Consider the following 16,354-nt stretch of genomic DNA (forward strand, 5'->3'; position numbering starts at 1 on the left):
TATGATGTTTGTAAGGTTCTCAGCTGCAGGCTTACTACCTTTCAACACAAGACAGGAATCTGAACTTTTGAAAATGCACCAAAGCCTTGTACCCACTGCAAATGTCTTTACCACTGCTCCCTACTTTTAATTCCCAATACTAACTTAAAACATTGTCATTAACAAACAAACAAACAAAAACGTGAAAGATGAGCTACTGCGTAGAAGTTCTGTGGCCATGTTTTGAAATTGCTTTTTCTCAGTGCGCAAACCACAAAATCAGGCAAGATTCTGTGAAGAGGAAGCACCCACCCCCCGCCCCCAAAGGCAGAAGCGTTCAAGTTTCCAATGAAGCATTACAGCAGCAACCCACAAAAGTGTGTGAGTGCACAGAGCCCATTACCAGGCACACAGAGGAGGAGGAGGAAGAGGAGGAGGAGGGGCACTGGCTAGCTGTTGAAAATAGAAGCTGAGCAAGTTTGAGATTCCTGCCTCATCTCAGTGATGGCAAATCCCACTGTGAAATGGGGCTAACCCCCTCCACAGTGCACCAGGAGGACACATCACCACCAGGCTTCTCACCCATCCTAAGGCTTACAGCAAGATAAATACTTCACAGCCTTTTACACAGGCATGGATCAGAGGGAAAAAGGGGGGGAAAAAAAGGGATTAAGTAATATATCAAGTCTTTGCCAGATGCAGAACCTAAAGCCCAAATCTCCACTTCTTTGTTGTGCTAGACACAACTGCCCCAATATATAAAAACTATGGGAAGTGACAGCCATTTATTTCAAGCATTGTTAAATGATTTGGGTATTTACACCATTACACTGCTCTGGTGCACATCCTTCCAACATCCCACTGAAAATCCCCTCATCAGGACCCCATGTCTATGGACATTTTGGTAAAGTGGTTTCCTCATTAGTTTTAAGGGATAAGCAAGTTACTAATTGTCCACTGTATTCCAAAAGAGTCCTGGATACAGCCATGAAACAAGTCCTTACTATAGTAGGTACCTCAGTGGCCTACTACCAGTATTATGGGGAGGTTTGGGAGAATGTGTCAAAAATTGTCACCCATCTCTGTCTCACTGTGCAAGATCATCAAGTGAACATTTACAGCTCCTACTTGTGACTCAATCTTCTGGGCTCATCTAAATGCCTGACAGAAAATACAAAACACCTTGACCTCCCTAATACACACAAACACTTGCACAACTACTGCGACGAGTATGTTTAATTCTGCACCTATCATAGTCATTTGGACCAAGAATGAAGTGATTGCACAAAATTTAAAGTCACAATGAAATATGAATCATACATATTAATCCCTCCTTTAAATCATGTTTAGATTCAGTGGAGCAGTGGTGACTGAGGCTTTAAGCAATGTGTGCATCCATAAACAACTCAGCATACTGCTCTTACCAGGCAAAATCTTTCACAGTAGGGAAGATCAATACACTCATAGGAAAAAGATAGTCAGGAGGTGAACAAAATGTTGAGACATAATTAAATACCAATTGGACTTCTTTGTAAACAAAGTTCTTGATGCTACCTATTTATGTAAAAACTTACTAGTGTTGATTACATTGCTTGAGGGGAAAGGAAAAAATACTGTTGTAGAAGGTTGAAAGGGGTAGGCCTTGTTTATGAGAAAATAATGAAAGTAACAACAACAATTTAATAGCCTGGATGTTAGTGATGGGAAGAATGCCTTGCAGCATGGAAATTATGAAAAAGGCCTACAAAATCTAGTTTTGATACTGGTTATTTCTTTGATGCAATTCCATTAAATTTCCACTACCTCCATATCCTTGTATCATAAAATAATATCTTATAATCTCCCTTAAAAATTAGTGTACCTCCTCCTTAGAATTATGTAGTGTTTGAAAAACTCTGTGACAACTGAAAAGCCACTACACTCATTGCACAGCACCAATTACCCAAGCACATTGGGCATCCAGTTAATCTATTAAGAGCTTTAGCATCTGCTTGGGCTGCACATTTCTATGAGTTAAAAGGCTCCCAAACATTATGAACCAAATGAATCAATAAACTCTAGCCTGTGCTTGAGCTTCCTACAGATGTATAAGATCTTCCTTCCTCAAGGCTCAGCTCTCCCCCACCCTGATCCATGGGATGATGCTTACAGATGTTGCACTCTCTTACAGGTCAGCTTTTTGACCCTGAAGTCAGCTAATGAGCTCTTCCAGCTGACAAAAAAGCTCTCAGCTCTCAGAAGTGAACTCTTAACAGTGTTTTGATGCACTAGGGCAGCAAGTGGTTGGGTTTGTGGGTCTTCTGGGTGCAGCTGGGGCAAACAGCATCTTTATTTGCGTCACTCAGAATCTGAGAGTACCGGATGTATTAATGGACCTGCCTGTGTAGCCTGCCCTACTCAGCACTTTAAAACTTTTAAGTTAACTTGCAAGTGACTTAGAAACTCTAAAAACACAGCAGCTGTGACTCCTCTTAAACAGCTCCTCAGTCATCAGAGCCACCATCCTTCCGACAGCTTTGCCATTCCAGTGTTATCAAGACTAACACCGTCAAATCTTAACACTACTAGTTCTACAGACTAGAAGATATAATGACACTCATGAATTTAGCAAACGAGACAGAAGTTATGAATTTAATGATCTGGGAGCCAGTCTTGAGTTATGCAAAACACACTGAGTTAGGTATTCACAAAATTGCTCCAGCGTAATTGTCGGCACGTGGATTGTTTGCAAACAGCTTGCACAAACTATTTAGTGTTAATCATTTGTTCCCTGACATAGTTAGTCATGCACTATTTCTGCTCCTTGAGTGGGTGATTGTATCCTCCTGAAGGAGAGGGTAAGAACCAGCGAAAATGAGGCTCACCCTGAGAGTTTAACATGGATAAGTGCCTTCGACAAAATACAGGAGCATCATGTCTCACTAATCTCTGCAAGATGTTTGCGTCTCTCCATCCTCATGCAAATAATCCACGATGACTCTGCAGAGTCTGGTGAACCAAAGCATGGGGACGAGGAATTCGCGTTTATTTCTGACACTGCAATTCTTTTTAACGCTCCGAACAAGGGGGAGTGTTGCAGAGGAGTATGTAATTCCCCCAGACAACCTGAGAGGAAGGGATGACAGATCACCGCTCCTAAGAGTTTGGCAAGAGCATGCAAACTGCTATCTTTCTCTCTGCAGGAAATGGTACTGCTTCAGTGAGAGAGAACCTCCAGCAAAAACAGCCACAAAAAGAAAGTGTATTCCCTGAAGACCCACAGAGGGGTATCAGGATTTTATTTCCTTCCATATTTCAGTTTTCATTGTTTACATGATGTTAGCACTAGAGTGCAAGTCTTGGTCAGTCTAAGATACAGAATACTAGAATGGTTTGGGTTGGAAAACCCCAACTTACCCTGCTGCTAAGGGCAGGGGCACCATCCACTAGATCAATTTGCTATGAGCTCCATCCAGCCTGCCCTTGAATACTTCCAGGGACGGGGAATGTATTGCAGTTATTACAGCAATGTACAGAATTGTAGTTCCACAGACTTCAGTGACCTGGGACAGAACTAAAGAAGGTGAAAAACTGTAAGCTGAATTGAATTTTGTTGCAATAAAGTTTTGATGCCCCAGAAGTGCTCCTTGAGGTACCTGGCAAACTGGAGTGAAATGGTCAGCAGCAGTAAGAATAAAAGCAACAAAGGGAGACTCACAGAAATCAGGATCTTCTGTTAAAGAATGACGCAGCACCACATGTTTTCAGTGGCAGGCATGTCATTGTCACACTGGGCAGTCACTGTTTAGAGACAGGCAATATGTCATGGGTAAGTCTGACATCCCCTGGCAACTTAAATCTTCTAGAGGAGACTTCTGACAAAGCACAGAAATACATCTGGACTTCTTCATGCCTGGACTGGTAGACCAACAGCTATTCTAGTACTAAGCCCAGTGTATTTTCCTTGGTTTTAACTGTATTGAAGAGGACTGACTTTCCCATTTGGGTCCCCTGTTCAAGGGTCAGACTTTAGACTCATTTCTCCTGCTCTTACTGACAATAATATGCCATTTTTCTGCTTATTATTCTCCAATAAAATTGTAATAATTTGTATGACTCTTGGATGACATGCATTTGCTCTCATAGTGCTGGCATAATATGGATCCACAAAAAGATTAATTGTCTGAATTATTCTTGATCATAGTAAGTGAATAGCTTTCTATGGGTTTTTAGGCAAAGTGGGAACTCCCTGGTGAAAATACGCTAAATTCAGGTAAAATTAAAGATTAGAGCTGACAGAAGTCTGAGGTTTGCTATGAATATATTTTTAGTATCACAGCAACAAACCACAGATCCTATTGGACTAGTTCCTCATTCAAAACAAAACAATACCACACTTAAATGAAATCTGAATACTTTTTTTTTTTTTTTTTTCTATTTAATGATGTCAATTGCATCAGAAACAGCATGCAGGCACTCATACAACTGAAAAGATTTGCTTCAGCTGTTCTTGCTCTCCTCAACACGAACATTTTCCTCTTTTCATGAACACTTCAGTAATCAAATTACACTAGGACAAATGCTCATAGAAAATGCATAGCAAAACCAAACACTTAGAACATTTGCAAGTTCCAGACTCTATGTATATCTCCAATTCCTGTGTTTATTGGACTGGGGGGGGGAAGAAAAAAATATCATGGGCTTAGTTAAACAACCAAAACCATATCTCAAACCGGTCCTTCCTCAAAGCCAGTGCAATAAAAGCAAGTACTCCCATAGATGTTTTGGAAGGCTCTGGGATGCTACCATTCCTTTGTTCCGGCTTGTTCCAGAAATTTCAGGTGGTTTTCAGGCAGAGAAAAGAAATGTCTGTGATTATCAGATGTATTATTCACTGTGAGTTCGCACTTCATTTTCCTCTTAAAGTACAGTTCTGGGGAGGAATACAAGGGCAGTATGAGCTGGTCAACAAGCTCCCATTCCCTGTCAAACAGAGCTTCTTTCTTCTGCTAATCATGTGGCACTGCTGCATCCCACCATGGCTCTAAATTTGCCACTTAAAAACCTGTAAGGGTTGTGAACACCCCAGGAGGACATTGTGGCACAGCTCACTTCCACATAACTGCATGTTACATATTTATATGCACTGTCAAAATGGTGGGAAGATACAAAACTGTGTTTCACTAGAATCCAGCAGGCTGAGATATTTATAAATAAGTGCCTTATTTTTGGTGCTCTTCAGTGCAGATGAACAGTGAGTGATGAGCAATTTATGTTGCTGATCATTTGTATCACAATAGAACCTTGAAGTCTTTTTCTGCAGTTTATAGACTCTGTAAGCTCAGGATCTGTAGTATCCTACAGTGGAAGACAGGACCTCAGAACAAAGACCAGTGGGCAGGATAAAAAAAGGATGAAATGAGCATGCCACACTGAAAATGGAAGAGTAGATAGAGCATCTGAAAAAATAATCCTGGGGATTCTGAGCATCAATATCCAAAACAGACCCACCACTCATCCCTCTCTCTTAAAACAAACTCTCAGTGTGAAGGAATCCTTTCCCAAGGGTATTCCACACACTCAGGGATTTTCAATTTAGACAACGGAAGGAAACATTAAAAAAAATACAGCTTTAATGAACATGAAATAAAAGTCATTAGAAGGATGACATGCTCTGAAGAAATCTTAGGGGTATAACTGAAGTGGAAAAAGGAGGTTTTAATTAACAAGCTTGTAAGCACCCTGTATTATGTAAATAATTCATGTGTATAAAAAGATGATCATAAGGATGACTGAATAATCATAATTTTGGCTTTCCTGTGTTGACTGCTGATGCAAGATTCCTAATAAGACGCCACAGGAGTATTGTCAACCATACCAGCCTATACAGGATATTTCTATACTGAAACATTGTGATAGGAACTTTTACAGAGGTGATTAATAGGTGTTTTTTTTCTCTCCATTATCTCTGAGGAAGAAACACTTGTGCCATGTTTTACCATTTCCCTGGTTATGAGCTCTGCAGCAGACACTTTCAAAGATCATGGAATCACAGAATGATCTGGGTGGGGAGTGACCTTGAAGACCATTCCATTTCAACACTCTGCCATGGGCAGGGACACCTTCCACCAGACAAGGCTCCTCAGAGCTCCATCTGACCTGGCTTTCAACATTTCCAGGGACAGAAGATGAGACATCTGAAATTTTCACACCTTGATGGTTAAACAAAAAATACCAGTGCTTTCTGCTGTAACTATTTACCTGTGTTTGCCTCAATGCTGACAGTGGGTATCTTCTTTTTGCCTTGGAACTCTGTAGTTTATCACCTAACACACAAAAATTTAAGCAGAAGAAACCCAGGCACATTAACCCTTCATCTTGTTGCCCTTTCAAGGTAGGGGTAAAATTAGCTCTATGGTATTAGCACAATAAAACAATGTAAATCACAGCTAAAATGCTTTCAGTACACTCTCAAAGGAAGGCAGCTCCAGGTAGACTTCAGATCTGTTTTTCCCCCTTTTGATACTTAATATCGAGTACATAAAATTCTTAAAAACAACTGCTGTCTTACAGAAAGCAGTTACATATGATTGAGCCTAACACACTCAGAAAGTGATAAATAATTATGCTTTCACCTAAAATAGCACCAGAAAATTATCAAACTGTGAACTCAATGATACTGACTTTTCATCTGATTTGTAAAATAAAAAGATCTTTTCAAGCCAGTTTGAGTGAGTATGCTATTAAATTGAGTGTAATGCAACTGCTTTATCAGTAGCATCATTGAGAGAAGCTGGTGCGTAATTCAGCTGCTCTTTCCGGTTATTATTTGCTATGTCTAATAGCTCCTTCTTTGCAACAAATGCAAAACTTCATTTTTAAAATCTCAGCTGATGCTTGAAGATCTGTCTTGTCTTTTAACTCTGTCTCAAGTTAGAAAGTCTTGTAAAATGTCATATGAACGGCATGGGCAATCATTTCCTTCACAGTCTTAAAGAAGCTGGAAGTGGGATAGCATGCCTTCAGGGAAATACTAAGAGTTTAAAATATGCCTGTGCAGCACATTCATAGATTTTTATAATCCACTTCAAATACTTTCCACATTGTAAAACAGGCTTTGGAAACTATCATCACAGATGAAAGCAGGTGAAGAAAGAATACTAAAAATACCATAGAAAGAAGAGGAAAAAATTGTGGTTGCTTCTTCTGAGCTCCCCAACATTTGATTTTTCCTGTATAATAATAAGAATTGAATGATCACAGCAATTTCCCCATTTGCTGTGGTTCAGTGTCAGCTGAGGATGCACCTGTGCCCACCTTCACCCCCCATCTGCAGCCTGCAGCCACCCAGGCCAAAACATTTCAGATACAAGTTAATTATCCAGCACTAACACTGCACACCAGAACTTTCCAAACTGCTGTGAACTGGAAACCTTCCCATCAGCTTCTGAGGGCTCTCCCAGCTCACCATTCCTGCAGCAGGGAGCATCCCAGAGGCTCAACATCATCTCCCCACTCACTGACAAGGCACTCAGAGCTCACAGAGGCACAGGGGTGACTGCCTGGCATGGGGGTGGCACCCGCTTTCTGCCTGTACCAGCAGGATATTCCTGTGCTCCAGGGATGCAAGATGCTCACCAATGGCTGCATGGACCTGCACTGCAGAGAAATGACACACAGAGCTCAGGTCTGAGGGCTGAACAACCGGCCTGAATGGAGAGATGCTCATTAACTCTGCAGTCAAACCCAAGTCTCAAAACCAGCTGCACACAAAAATTTCGTTGCAATGCCCCACAAGGGCAGCATGTAATGTTACAAATAGGTGTGATATACCTGTCTCAGTTCTTCATGGAGTTGTCCATAATTCCCAAGAGCAACATTACCAGCTTGCTGTGACAGCTGCAAAGCACTTGGGGCCAGGCTGTGAACTTCTGAGTCACACTGATGAGGAGCCCCTTCAACAAGCAGCTTTGCTTGAATGTGACTCCCTTAATAAATGAATCATCTATCAGTGCTGCCTACTCAAGCTAAAATCCTTCTCCCAGTTCTCCTGCTGCTTCCACCATCTGCACTTCCTTTCCCTGTGGTTGTGAGAACCAATTTGGCTGACTGACAGGGTTTTGGGGAAAATGAAGAGTCTTTCAGGGCCAGACCAGAAGTAAAGAACACTCAGCACTGTCCAAAGTTTCAATCCTAATGTTCCTGTGCCTGAACCTGCTCCCATTTATTAGGAAATCCCTTCTGGGTACCTACTGGTATGATGCTGCATGCATCCCAGTAACCTGGTGCTCTGAAATCCTAACCAGAAAATGTCTGACCCTGGGTCCCACAGCATCACAAGGGACTCTGACCCTAATTCTCAGCATGAAGTTTGAAAAAATGCTTCTATTAATCACACCCAACTACACCAAGACCTCACACCCTTTACAAGACCCTCTGGCAACAGCAATAAACCATTATCTACCTTTGACATAATCCCTGCTCACATCACTGCTTCCTAGATGGTCTAATCAGTTTCCTGAGAAGTCTACAGGGAAGACAATGCATTTTGGGGGTGGCAAAATGCTTTTTTGGGTAAGCATCAACTCAATGGAAGTAACTATTCTTAGCCAGTGATCAAGACAGCTCTGTGGATTCAACCCTGACTTGGGCAAGCCATTCTTCTCTGTGCTTGGTGATCCCAGCTCTTTGTCCAGTGCTTTACTACAAAATTCAGTTCCCTTGTTTTATGCTGCTACCACAAAAAACAAAGATAGGGAAGGGCACCTCTTCTTTCTCTTCTCAATTCAGCTTATTTTCTCCTTCTCTCCCCCTGTCTCACTGATATGTGATGTTTCCAGTTTTCTTGCTTCCTTTTCTTGTTTTCTTCCTCCCTTTTTCTCTGGATGCTTTCAGCTCTTCAAAACAAACTTTGCAATGCACAGCTATTTGTATTGCAGTGAGATCTGATGCATTCTCTCGTTCCATCAAACTGAGAAGACAACTTTTCAACTCTTTAAAAGTCCTTCAAGTAAGACGTACAGAAACATGGATTTATAGTCTAGGACTTTGCTGGAAAGCAAATTTAAAAAGAAACTGCTTTTTCCAGTTTTCTGCTGATTACAATAAATACATAAATTCTAGCCATGTTATTCTGGTTGTCTTTCACATTTAAAAATTAACTGGAAATCAGAGAAGGAAATAATAGAACACAATATAAACACTTTATTTGAGGGCTTAAAACTGTAACTGGATGCACCACAGCCTGAAGTCCGAACATTATATGTTTTCAATATTTCATGGATTTAAATAGTAAATAATTTATTAAATATACGCTAAATGAGAACTTTTGTAAGTAGTCTTTGAATTTAATCACAAGAAATAAATGGAATAACACATCACAAGATCCTTTGATTTCTAGCTTCTATATGTGTATTTCCACTTGCTTTCATGGACAAATTCTTGGGGGAAATTATATTGAATGCTCCAACTTACTTTTCTTTGTTAACAATCTGTTCAGTACAGTAACTTATGTACTCATATAGAAGCAGATTGTCTTTAAATTTGTCTGTTCTAGGCAAAATTACAATTTTTACTTAGTGGATTAAGCCAAGTATTCTTTGATGTTTCTTCTGATAATGCCTGTTCTTCAGCAAAGTAATAATCAATGATTTAACACTGTCATATTTTAATCAGTCATCACTGACAGGAGTTTGTGCAATACGTTATAAAAGACCTAACAGCGAGGAAGACACTGTACTGTGAGCACCCAGAACAGAAAAAAAGAGCCAAACCCAAAACAAACATCATGTATGGTACTGAATTTGATGTTAACTCAGCTTTTCTGCATCAAAGGATCAGCATGGCATGAGGAATGAGAATATCTTGCTACTGGCCATCTCTGAATGAGTGCTATCCCAACAGACTTCTGGCTCTTTCCATCTCCAAGGGACTTTAAAATTAAGGAACCAGAGGAGAGAACTGAAGTGAAAACATTCTCACCACTTTTCTGCATTCTGAAAAGGGATTTTCTGCAGCTGTGATTAACTGGATCCTCTTTAAACTCTCTAACTCAAATAAAGAGACTACTTTGGGCTTTTTTTCCACTTTCTTTGTTCCATGCAAAGATTTTTGACAGAGGAAATATCACTGAGGTCTCTGGCTGAAAGAGAAGCAACTGGGCATTTGTTTGCACATCCTCTCAATTTCTGTCCTTGATTCCTCTCAAGGCCCCTCTCATAAACCCTCCTGAATTACACAAAAGGCAACTGCCATCACATTGTTTACTCAGTGTGAGGTGAGGAGGGTTGCTGGCCACAGGGAAAGACTGAACACATATTCCTCATCTACACAGAAAATAGTACAAGCTTCCAATATCTGGACTAAGACAGATTAGCAGTGACAGTTTGAATGACCCAACCCTGCAGCCATATGTGTGTGCTGCACTCTCACCCTGGAAAATGGAGTTATTGAAACTTTTTTCCCCAGCCAATCAAAACCATTTTTCTGCAAAAATGAAATTCTGGCTCCAGGGAGGAAAGAACAGAAGCGTCTCTGGGCATTTATCTGGACAGAAGTTGGTCTGTGTCTTGCAGCTAAGTATGATTTTTGAGGACACTGTATTCACAGTGGCATTCCTTTCTGTTTCCAAAAAGACCTGTAATTCCTCACCCTGGGTGGTCTGATATATATAGCTATAAATCACGAAGCTGTTAAAGAATAATAAAAAAAAGCTTAATTCCTTTAAAAACAAATGAAAAAATTAAATGTTTATAGGCCGTTTCCTTTTACAGCATGTGTTCTGAGGCTAAGCTTGCTATTTCACTGAAAAATTCAGTTTAACCTGGAACTCTGATTTGGTTTACTTATTCTTTTGACCCCTTCTGAAGTCATAGCAACAATCAGTAGCACTGCAGTTTCAGTTCCTCAAGAAACCAGTTAAAGCACAGACTGGCATGGGCTGATGATTTGCATTTACTTTATTCAGTTTAGCTGTTCTCAGAAGATTCCTTTTCATGTTAACAGACATCAGACGTCCTTGATTTATCTGAAACCCACTAAAAATACTCCTTTAAATTCAGAGAGCACCGCTGCAAACATGACCTCCTCTGTGTTTCTGATACTATCACCAACAAAATAGATATTACAGGCTATTCTTCCCAGACTCTCAGGTCTGAGCTGTACTACCAGAACATCATCAACTCTATTTATGTATGGTTCCTGTTCCATCCCATGGGAAAATTATTAATGATGTTGACAATCTTGGAATCAAAAAATAAAGTGCTTTTCTTGATACAAACATACACAAGGTGACAAGCCTTGCCTCAGTGGCATCAGTGCTTGTGAGCCTCTGTCTCCAAAATAATGAGCTGTCAAAGCTTCACTGCAATTTGTATTTGTGTTAGTAGTGAAGAAATCCAGTGGTTTTTTCTCCTTGCTGAATGATGGTGTTAAATTGTTACTTTTGCTTACTGAGTGTGAAAATTTACTGAAATGATAGTAAAGTGGGAAAAGTAAACAGCATTTTGTTGGGTTACAACAGCACTTGGATTTACTGTTAGTGTACATTAACAGTTAAATCACAGATATAAAATGAAAAAAGTGTGTCACACTTTACTCTGTGTGACCTCCCTTGAAACCAACACACTCCTGCACCTCCAGAATAACCTGTTGCCTGTGGGAGAACAAGTGTAGTACCACATCTTGAGATGGCTGTTGTCTTGTTGTGCAGAAAGACTGTTTACTCTCTTTTTTTTTTTTGTTATCTTCAGCGTGGTAAAATTTAATGAGAAATAGATTTTTAAATGCTTCAACAACCACAAAACTTTTGAAAACACAGTCTAGGTATCTTACCTGACTGTAGCTGCCCATCTGTGATGCTGTGGATTTCCTCTCATGTTACACATCTGAAGTATTACTATCATCAAATACTACAGAGACAACAGGCAGTATTACTGAAATATATTTAATTTCTGGATCTTTATCTTCCCTTTCATTCTAAGCACTGCTTTTTGGCATGTTAGAGAAGATTTGCTTCAAGTTCAACATGTTCTTCAATTACAGTGAACACTTGCCTGTTAAAAATTTCTGCATGAACTAATGACATTAACATTCAGCAGCAGTACAAGACATGGCATATATATGTTCCTGTCCTGCTGTAGTGTGGAAAATGAGACTTTACTAAACATTACTACCTGAGTTTCTGCTTAAATCTAGAGAGACCTGAGTTACATGGGTTTTGCTGAGGTAGAGAAGCCTAGCTGAATTAAAGGTGCTACAAATGAGCAACAAAGGAGAGGACAGTTTGACAAGCAGTGACAGGAGGAGGGGCAGCAGCTTCAAAATATGAGGGCAGGGTTAAATGGGATATTGGGAAGAAATCCTTGACTGTGAGGATGAGGAAGCCCTGGCACAGGTTGCCCAGAGAGGCTGTAGCTGCCCCATCCCTGGAGGTGCTCAAGGCTGGATGAGATTTGGAGCAACCTGGTCTGGTGAAAGGTGTCCCCGCCCATGGCAGGGGGTGTAATGCGATCATCTTTAAGGTCCCTTCTGACCTAAACCATGCTGTCATTCAGACCAGCATACAGCAGTCACATCTTCAGTTACAGACTAGGAGCTACCTAACTCAGACTTCTTCTACCTCTTCTGTCATAATTCAAACACACAAAAACTGAAAAAAACCCCCAAGCCCACAGAAATGAGATCCAGGCTGTTGCCTATATTTGGTTTTGCAAAGCAAATTCAACTGGCAATTTTTTCTAATTACAGTTTGAGAGCAAAGTTGAGCTACCTCTTTTTATATACTATTTATCCTGTACTTAAAAGGCAGCTTGTACCATTTTACTTATTATTTCCCTTGCACAGACTTTACAGAATAGAGCATTTTCTTCTAGCTCTTTTACTTGAATATGATTCCTGGCATCAAACACACGATTTCAAAGTACTGGACATATTTCCTTTCTCCAGAGTGTGTAACACCTTTGTATGATAGAAAGTGTAGCTCCTGATGCTACTTCTACTTGTGCTTAACACTTTGTCAAACACAAAGAATTCAGTTTCTGCTATTTTAGCTACACATTCAAACAAACAGGATCAGCTGCAATTTCCACTACTTTAGGAGGAGTTAGGAAACTTGAATTAGCAAAAATCTAATCTAGTGTCAATGTATGAACTGCAAGTGAAACAACTACAGAAAATCTGGGGTCTTTAGCTCAGCTCGATGCAAAGTAAAGTTATACTGGACAACTTTCCTGAGAAGTGTCACCTGATGAACAACCTGCAGTGTCCATACACAGACCACAGCATTAAGACCAATAACAAACACTCTGAAAGCCGGGGTTTTTTGGTTTTTTTTTCGTTTTTGTGTGGGTTTTTTTTTGTTGTTGTTTTTTTTTTTTACCTTCCCCCATAAGGGACCTTCACTTGACATGCAAAGCGTGTCCTGGACCCCACTTCTGCTCTCGGCTCTACAGCTTATCGCAGTGACTGACTTCGGGCTAACAACTTCGCTTGTGCCGCCGAGCTCTTCTCTGCCTGTGCACAGAGAAGATGCTTGTCCCCGGCGACTCCGGGGCTAAGGCGAAACGGGATGCCGAAGGAGGGAGGGACCGAAGAGCGACGCCGGCGGCCCGGGGTCCGAGCGCTTCTCCCTCGGTCAGAGTTCTCCCGCCGCGACCCCTGCCCGGCTCCGACGCCCGTCCCCCTATCCTTCCCGGCAGCGCCCCCAGGGCGCTTCCCTGCCCGCCGCTTCCTCCCTGTGCCCCCAGCGCCTTACCAGGCTCCGCCGGGGGAACTCGCCCAGCACGATGCTGACCACCGGGATGCGCAGCGCCGCCGAGATGAAGTCCAGCTCCAGCATCTCCCCACGGCTGTGCGGGAAGGCGAGGATGGCGGACACCCCCTGCACCACTACGGTGTGGCAAAGACTCTGCAGGAAGGAGACGGGGTCGTTGCTCCAGGAGGCGCTAGCTGAAGAGAAGGGGAAGAGGGGCAGGTCGCCCAGCCCCGCCTCGATCGCCATCACCACCTCCAGGGACAGGTTGTAGGGCAGCAGCCCGGACACGCCGTTCAGGTTGGCCACGGCCAGCAGCAGCGCGTCCCGCGGCGAGGGGGGCGGCCGCCGCTGTCCCTCGCCGCCCCCCACCCTCCGGCCCCGCGGCTCCTCGGGGCGCCCGCCCGAAGCCTCTCCGGGCCAGGCGGCGGCGGCGGGGGGGGCCCGGGGCTGCAGGTGGGTGGCCCCCACTCGCACCGTGTGCCCGATGCGCCGCAGGATCTGGCACGGCTGCGGGTGGGACGCGGAGCCGGGCACCGCCGCCAGCACCAGGGCGCAGGGCGGCAGCAGCAGCAGGCACGCCCGGCCCAGGACCCCGCGCACCCCCGGCCGGCACATGGCCGGGAGCCCCCCGCCGCCTTCCCCGGTCCCGCCACCCGCATCAAGCGCCCCGCGGGCAGACGACAGCGGCATCAGCCGCGGTGGGCGAGCCCCGCGCAGACGCCCCCGCTGCCGCCCATGGAGCCGCTACCGCCTCGCCCCCGCCCCGGGGCTGCGGGGAGGCTCAGCCCCCGGACCTCCCCCCTCGGTGCTGGCTGCACCAGCCCCTGCGACTCCGCTGCTCGTCCCGCCTGGGACTCGCTCCGCCCAGATACCCAGCCCGGAGCGGGATGCTGCCCTGCTCGGCTCCCCCTGCCCGGCCGCTCCGCCGCAACCCGGGCTCCGGCGGGGCTCTACACGGCTCCGTTCCCTGCTCCCAGCCCGCCGGGTGCGCCTCTGCCCCGCTCCCCGCCGCCGCTCCGCGCTCCCGGCTCCGCTCCCCGCCTCGCAGCGTCTCCGCCCTGCAAACCCGGCCCGGCTCCCTGCGCCAGCCCTCTCCTCGTCCCCTCGCAGCCCTCGGAGCGCTCCCCGCCGGCTCCGGAGCCGGGGAAAGTTGTCGGTGCGCCTGCGGGCGGTCGCTGGGCTGCGCTGCGCTCCCGCCGGAAGGGACGGCGAGCGCCGGCCCCGCTCGGCTCCTCCCCGGGCCCCGGGAATCGCCCCCGCGGGCCGCCCAGGGGAGGAAGGGGTTCGGGGGGGACCGCCCCTTTGCACTGCCGGGGGAGCGTCCCGGGACATCCCCGATGGAGCCCTCCGTCCGGTGCTGCCCCGGGGCACCTCCTCACCGCGCCCGAGCAGCGTAACAGTTTTCCGTGTCCCGAGAGCTGCGAGCCGAAGGTGGGGCTTCTGTAGCTCATCGGATGGCCGGGAAGTCGTGTCTGCCGCTGCTGCTTGTTGTGGAAAGCAGCCCGATTCCTTCCCATGCGCTGTTGCTTCAAAAGCAACCCTTTTCCGACACGTGGGACCTGAGATCCTGATTCCGCAAGCCTGGGGCGCTGCCTAACAGGACAAGAGTGTTTAGTCCTAAAAGCCGTAAGGGAAAACAGGGCAGAGCTGAGATGGGCATTTGTGTGCATGTCTGAAAGGACCAGGGGAAATCCCCGTCCTTATCTTAGGTTTGCTAGTTGGGTTTAAACCTGAGCTGTCGGAGCTGTGCTGAGCCCGGTCTGAGACTCTAATATATGATTAGGGCATTGACACGCTCGACGTTATTTGGTGGATAGCCAGAATCTCAGAGGAATCTCTCTCTGCAGCCAGGCTGGCTATCGGGGGAAAATCATCTCACAGGTTTCCCCGGCTGTCTGCTTGAGTACATGTGGATGTATTCTGTGCCATGGGACTCCTGTCATCTTTCCCTCCTTGACTGAGTCCTGAGTGCAGTGCAGAGTCCTGCTGTCCTGCATGGAAGGATAGTTTGACACATGCACTCCTAGAGTGTTTAGAAGTCTTTTGGTAACTCATCCAGCTGTTCACCCTTACCTTTAACTTAAGCTCTACTCTGAATGTTAGCCTTCTTTCCCCTTTCTTTGAGGTTTATCTTCAGAGATGTTTATGTCAAAAAGGAAAGGTTGGGGTTTTAAAGGACCTTTAAAGGCTATTTACTCCAACCCTCCTGGCATTAAGTGGAACATCTTCAAGTAGATCAGGTTGCTCAAATCCCTGTTCATCCTGACCTTGACTGTTCCCAGGGATGGGGCAGTCACTGCATCTCTGGATGACCTCTGACAATGTTTTACCACCCTTGCTGAAAAAACTTTGCTTATATCCCTTGGTTTTTCTTCCATTGATATGCACGTAATCTGCGTAGAAATAAACACTTCTCATCATGCTGCATAAAAGAGGAGGTCAGTGCCTCCCAAAAGGTCTGAACTGTGTGTTTTCTGGTTTAAATTCATCCTTCCTGTGTGAACGTCACCAGAGGTGTACAAAGTCTTCAAGGCAAGGTCTTACCCAGGTCTTTGGCAGCCATGCTGCAGTTTCTCTGTCTTGTCTGTCCTTTTCTCCTGCCTGCTGTTACCTTCCCAGTGTCCTGCAAACCTAGTGTTTCTC

The 16,354-nt window shown here is 44.6% G+C and overlaps 1 protein-coding gene across 2 annotated transcripts in view; it reads right to left on the bottom strand.

The window, feature by feature from the left end:
* Nucleotides 1–14,480, bottom strand: part of GRIN3A (glutamate ionotropic receptor NMDA type subunit 3A) — a 66,050-nt gene extending 51,570 nt beyond the window's left edge. For both annotated transcript variants that reach the window (XM_015653591.2, XM_015653592.2), the window contains exon 1: nt 13,712–14,480. In XM_015653591.2, the coding sequence (XP_015509077.1) occupies nt 13,712–14,401 (690 nt within the window). In that variant the 5' untranslated portion in view covers nt 14,402–14,480. The remainder of the gene's footprint in view (nt 1–13,711) is intronic.
* Nucleotides 14,481–16,354: the final 1,874 nt, after the last annotated feature.

This window comes from Parus major, chromosome Z (assembly GCF_001522545.3).
Source record: "Parus major isolate Abel chromosome Z, Parus_major1.1, whole genome shotgun sequence".
Taxonomy (NCBI): Eukaryota; Metazoa; Chordata; class Aves; order Passeriformes; family Paridae; genus Parus; species Parus major.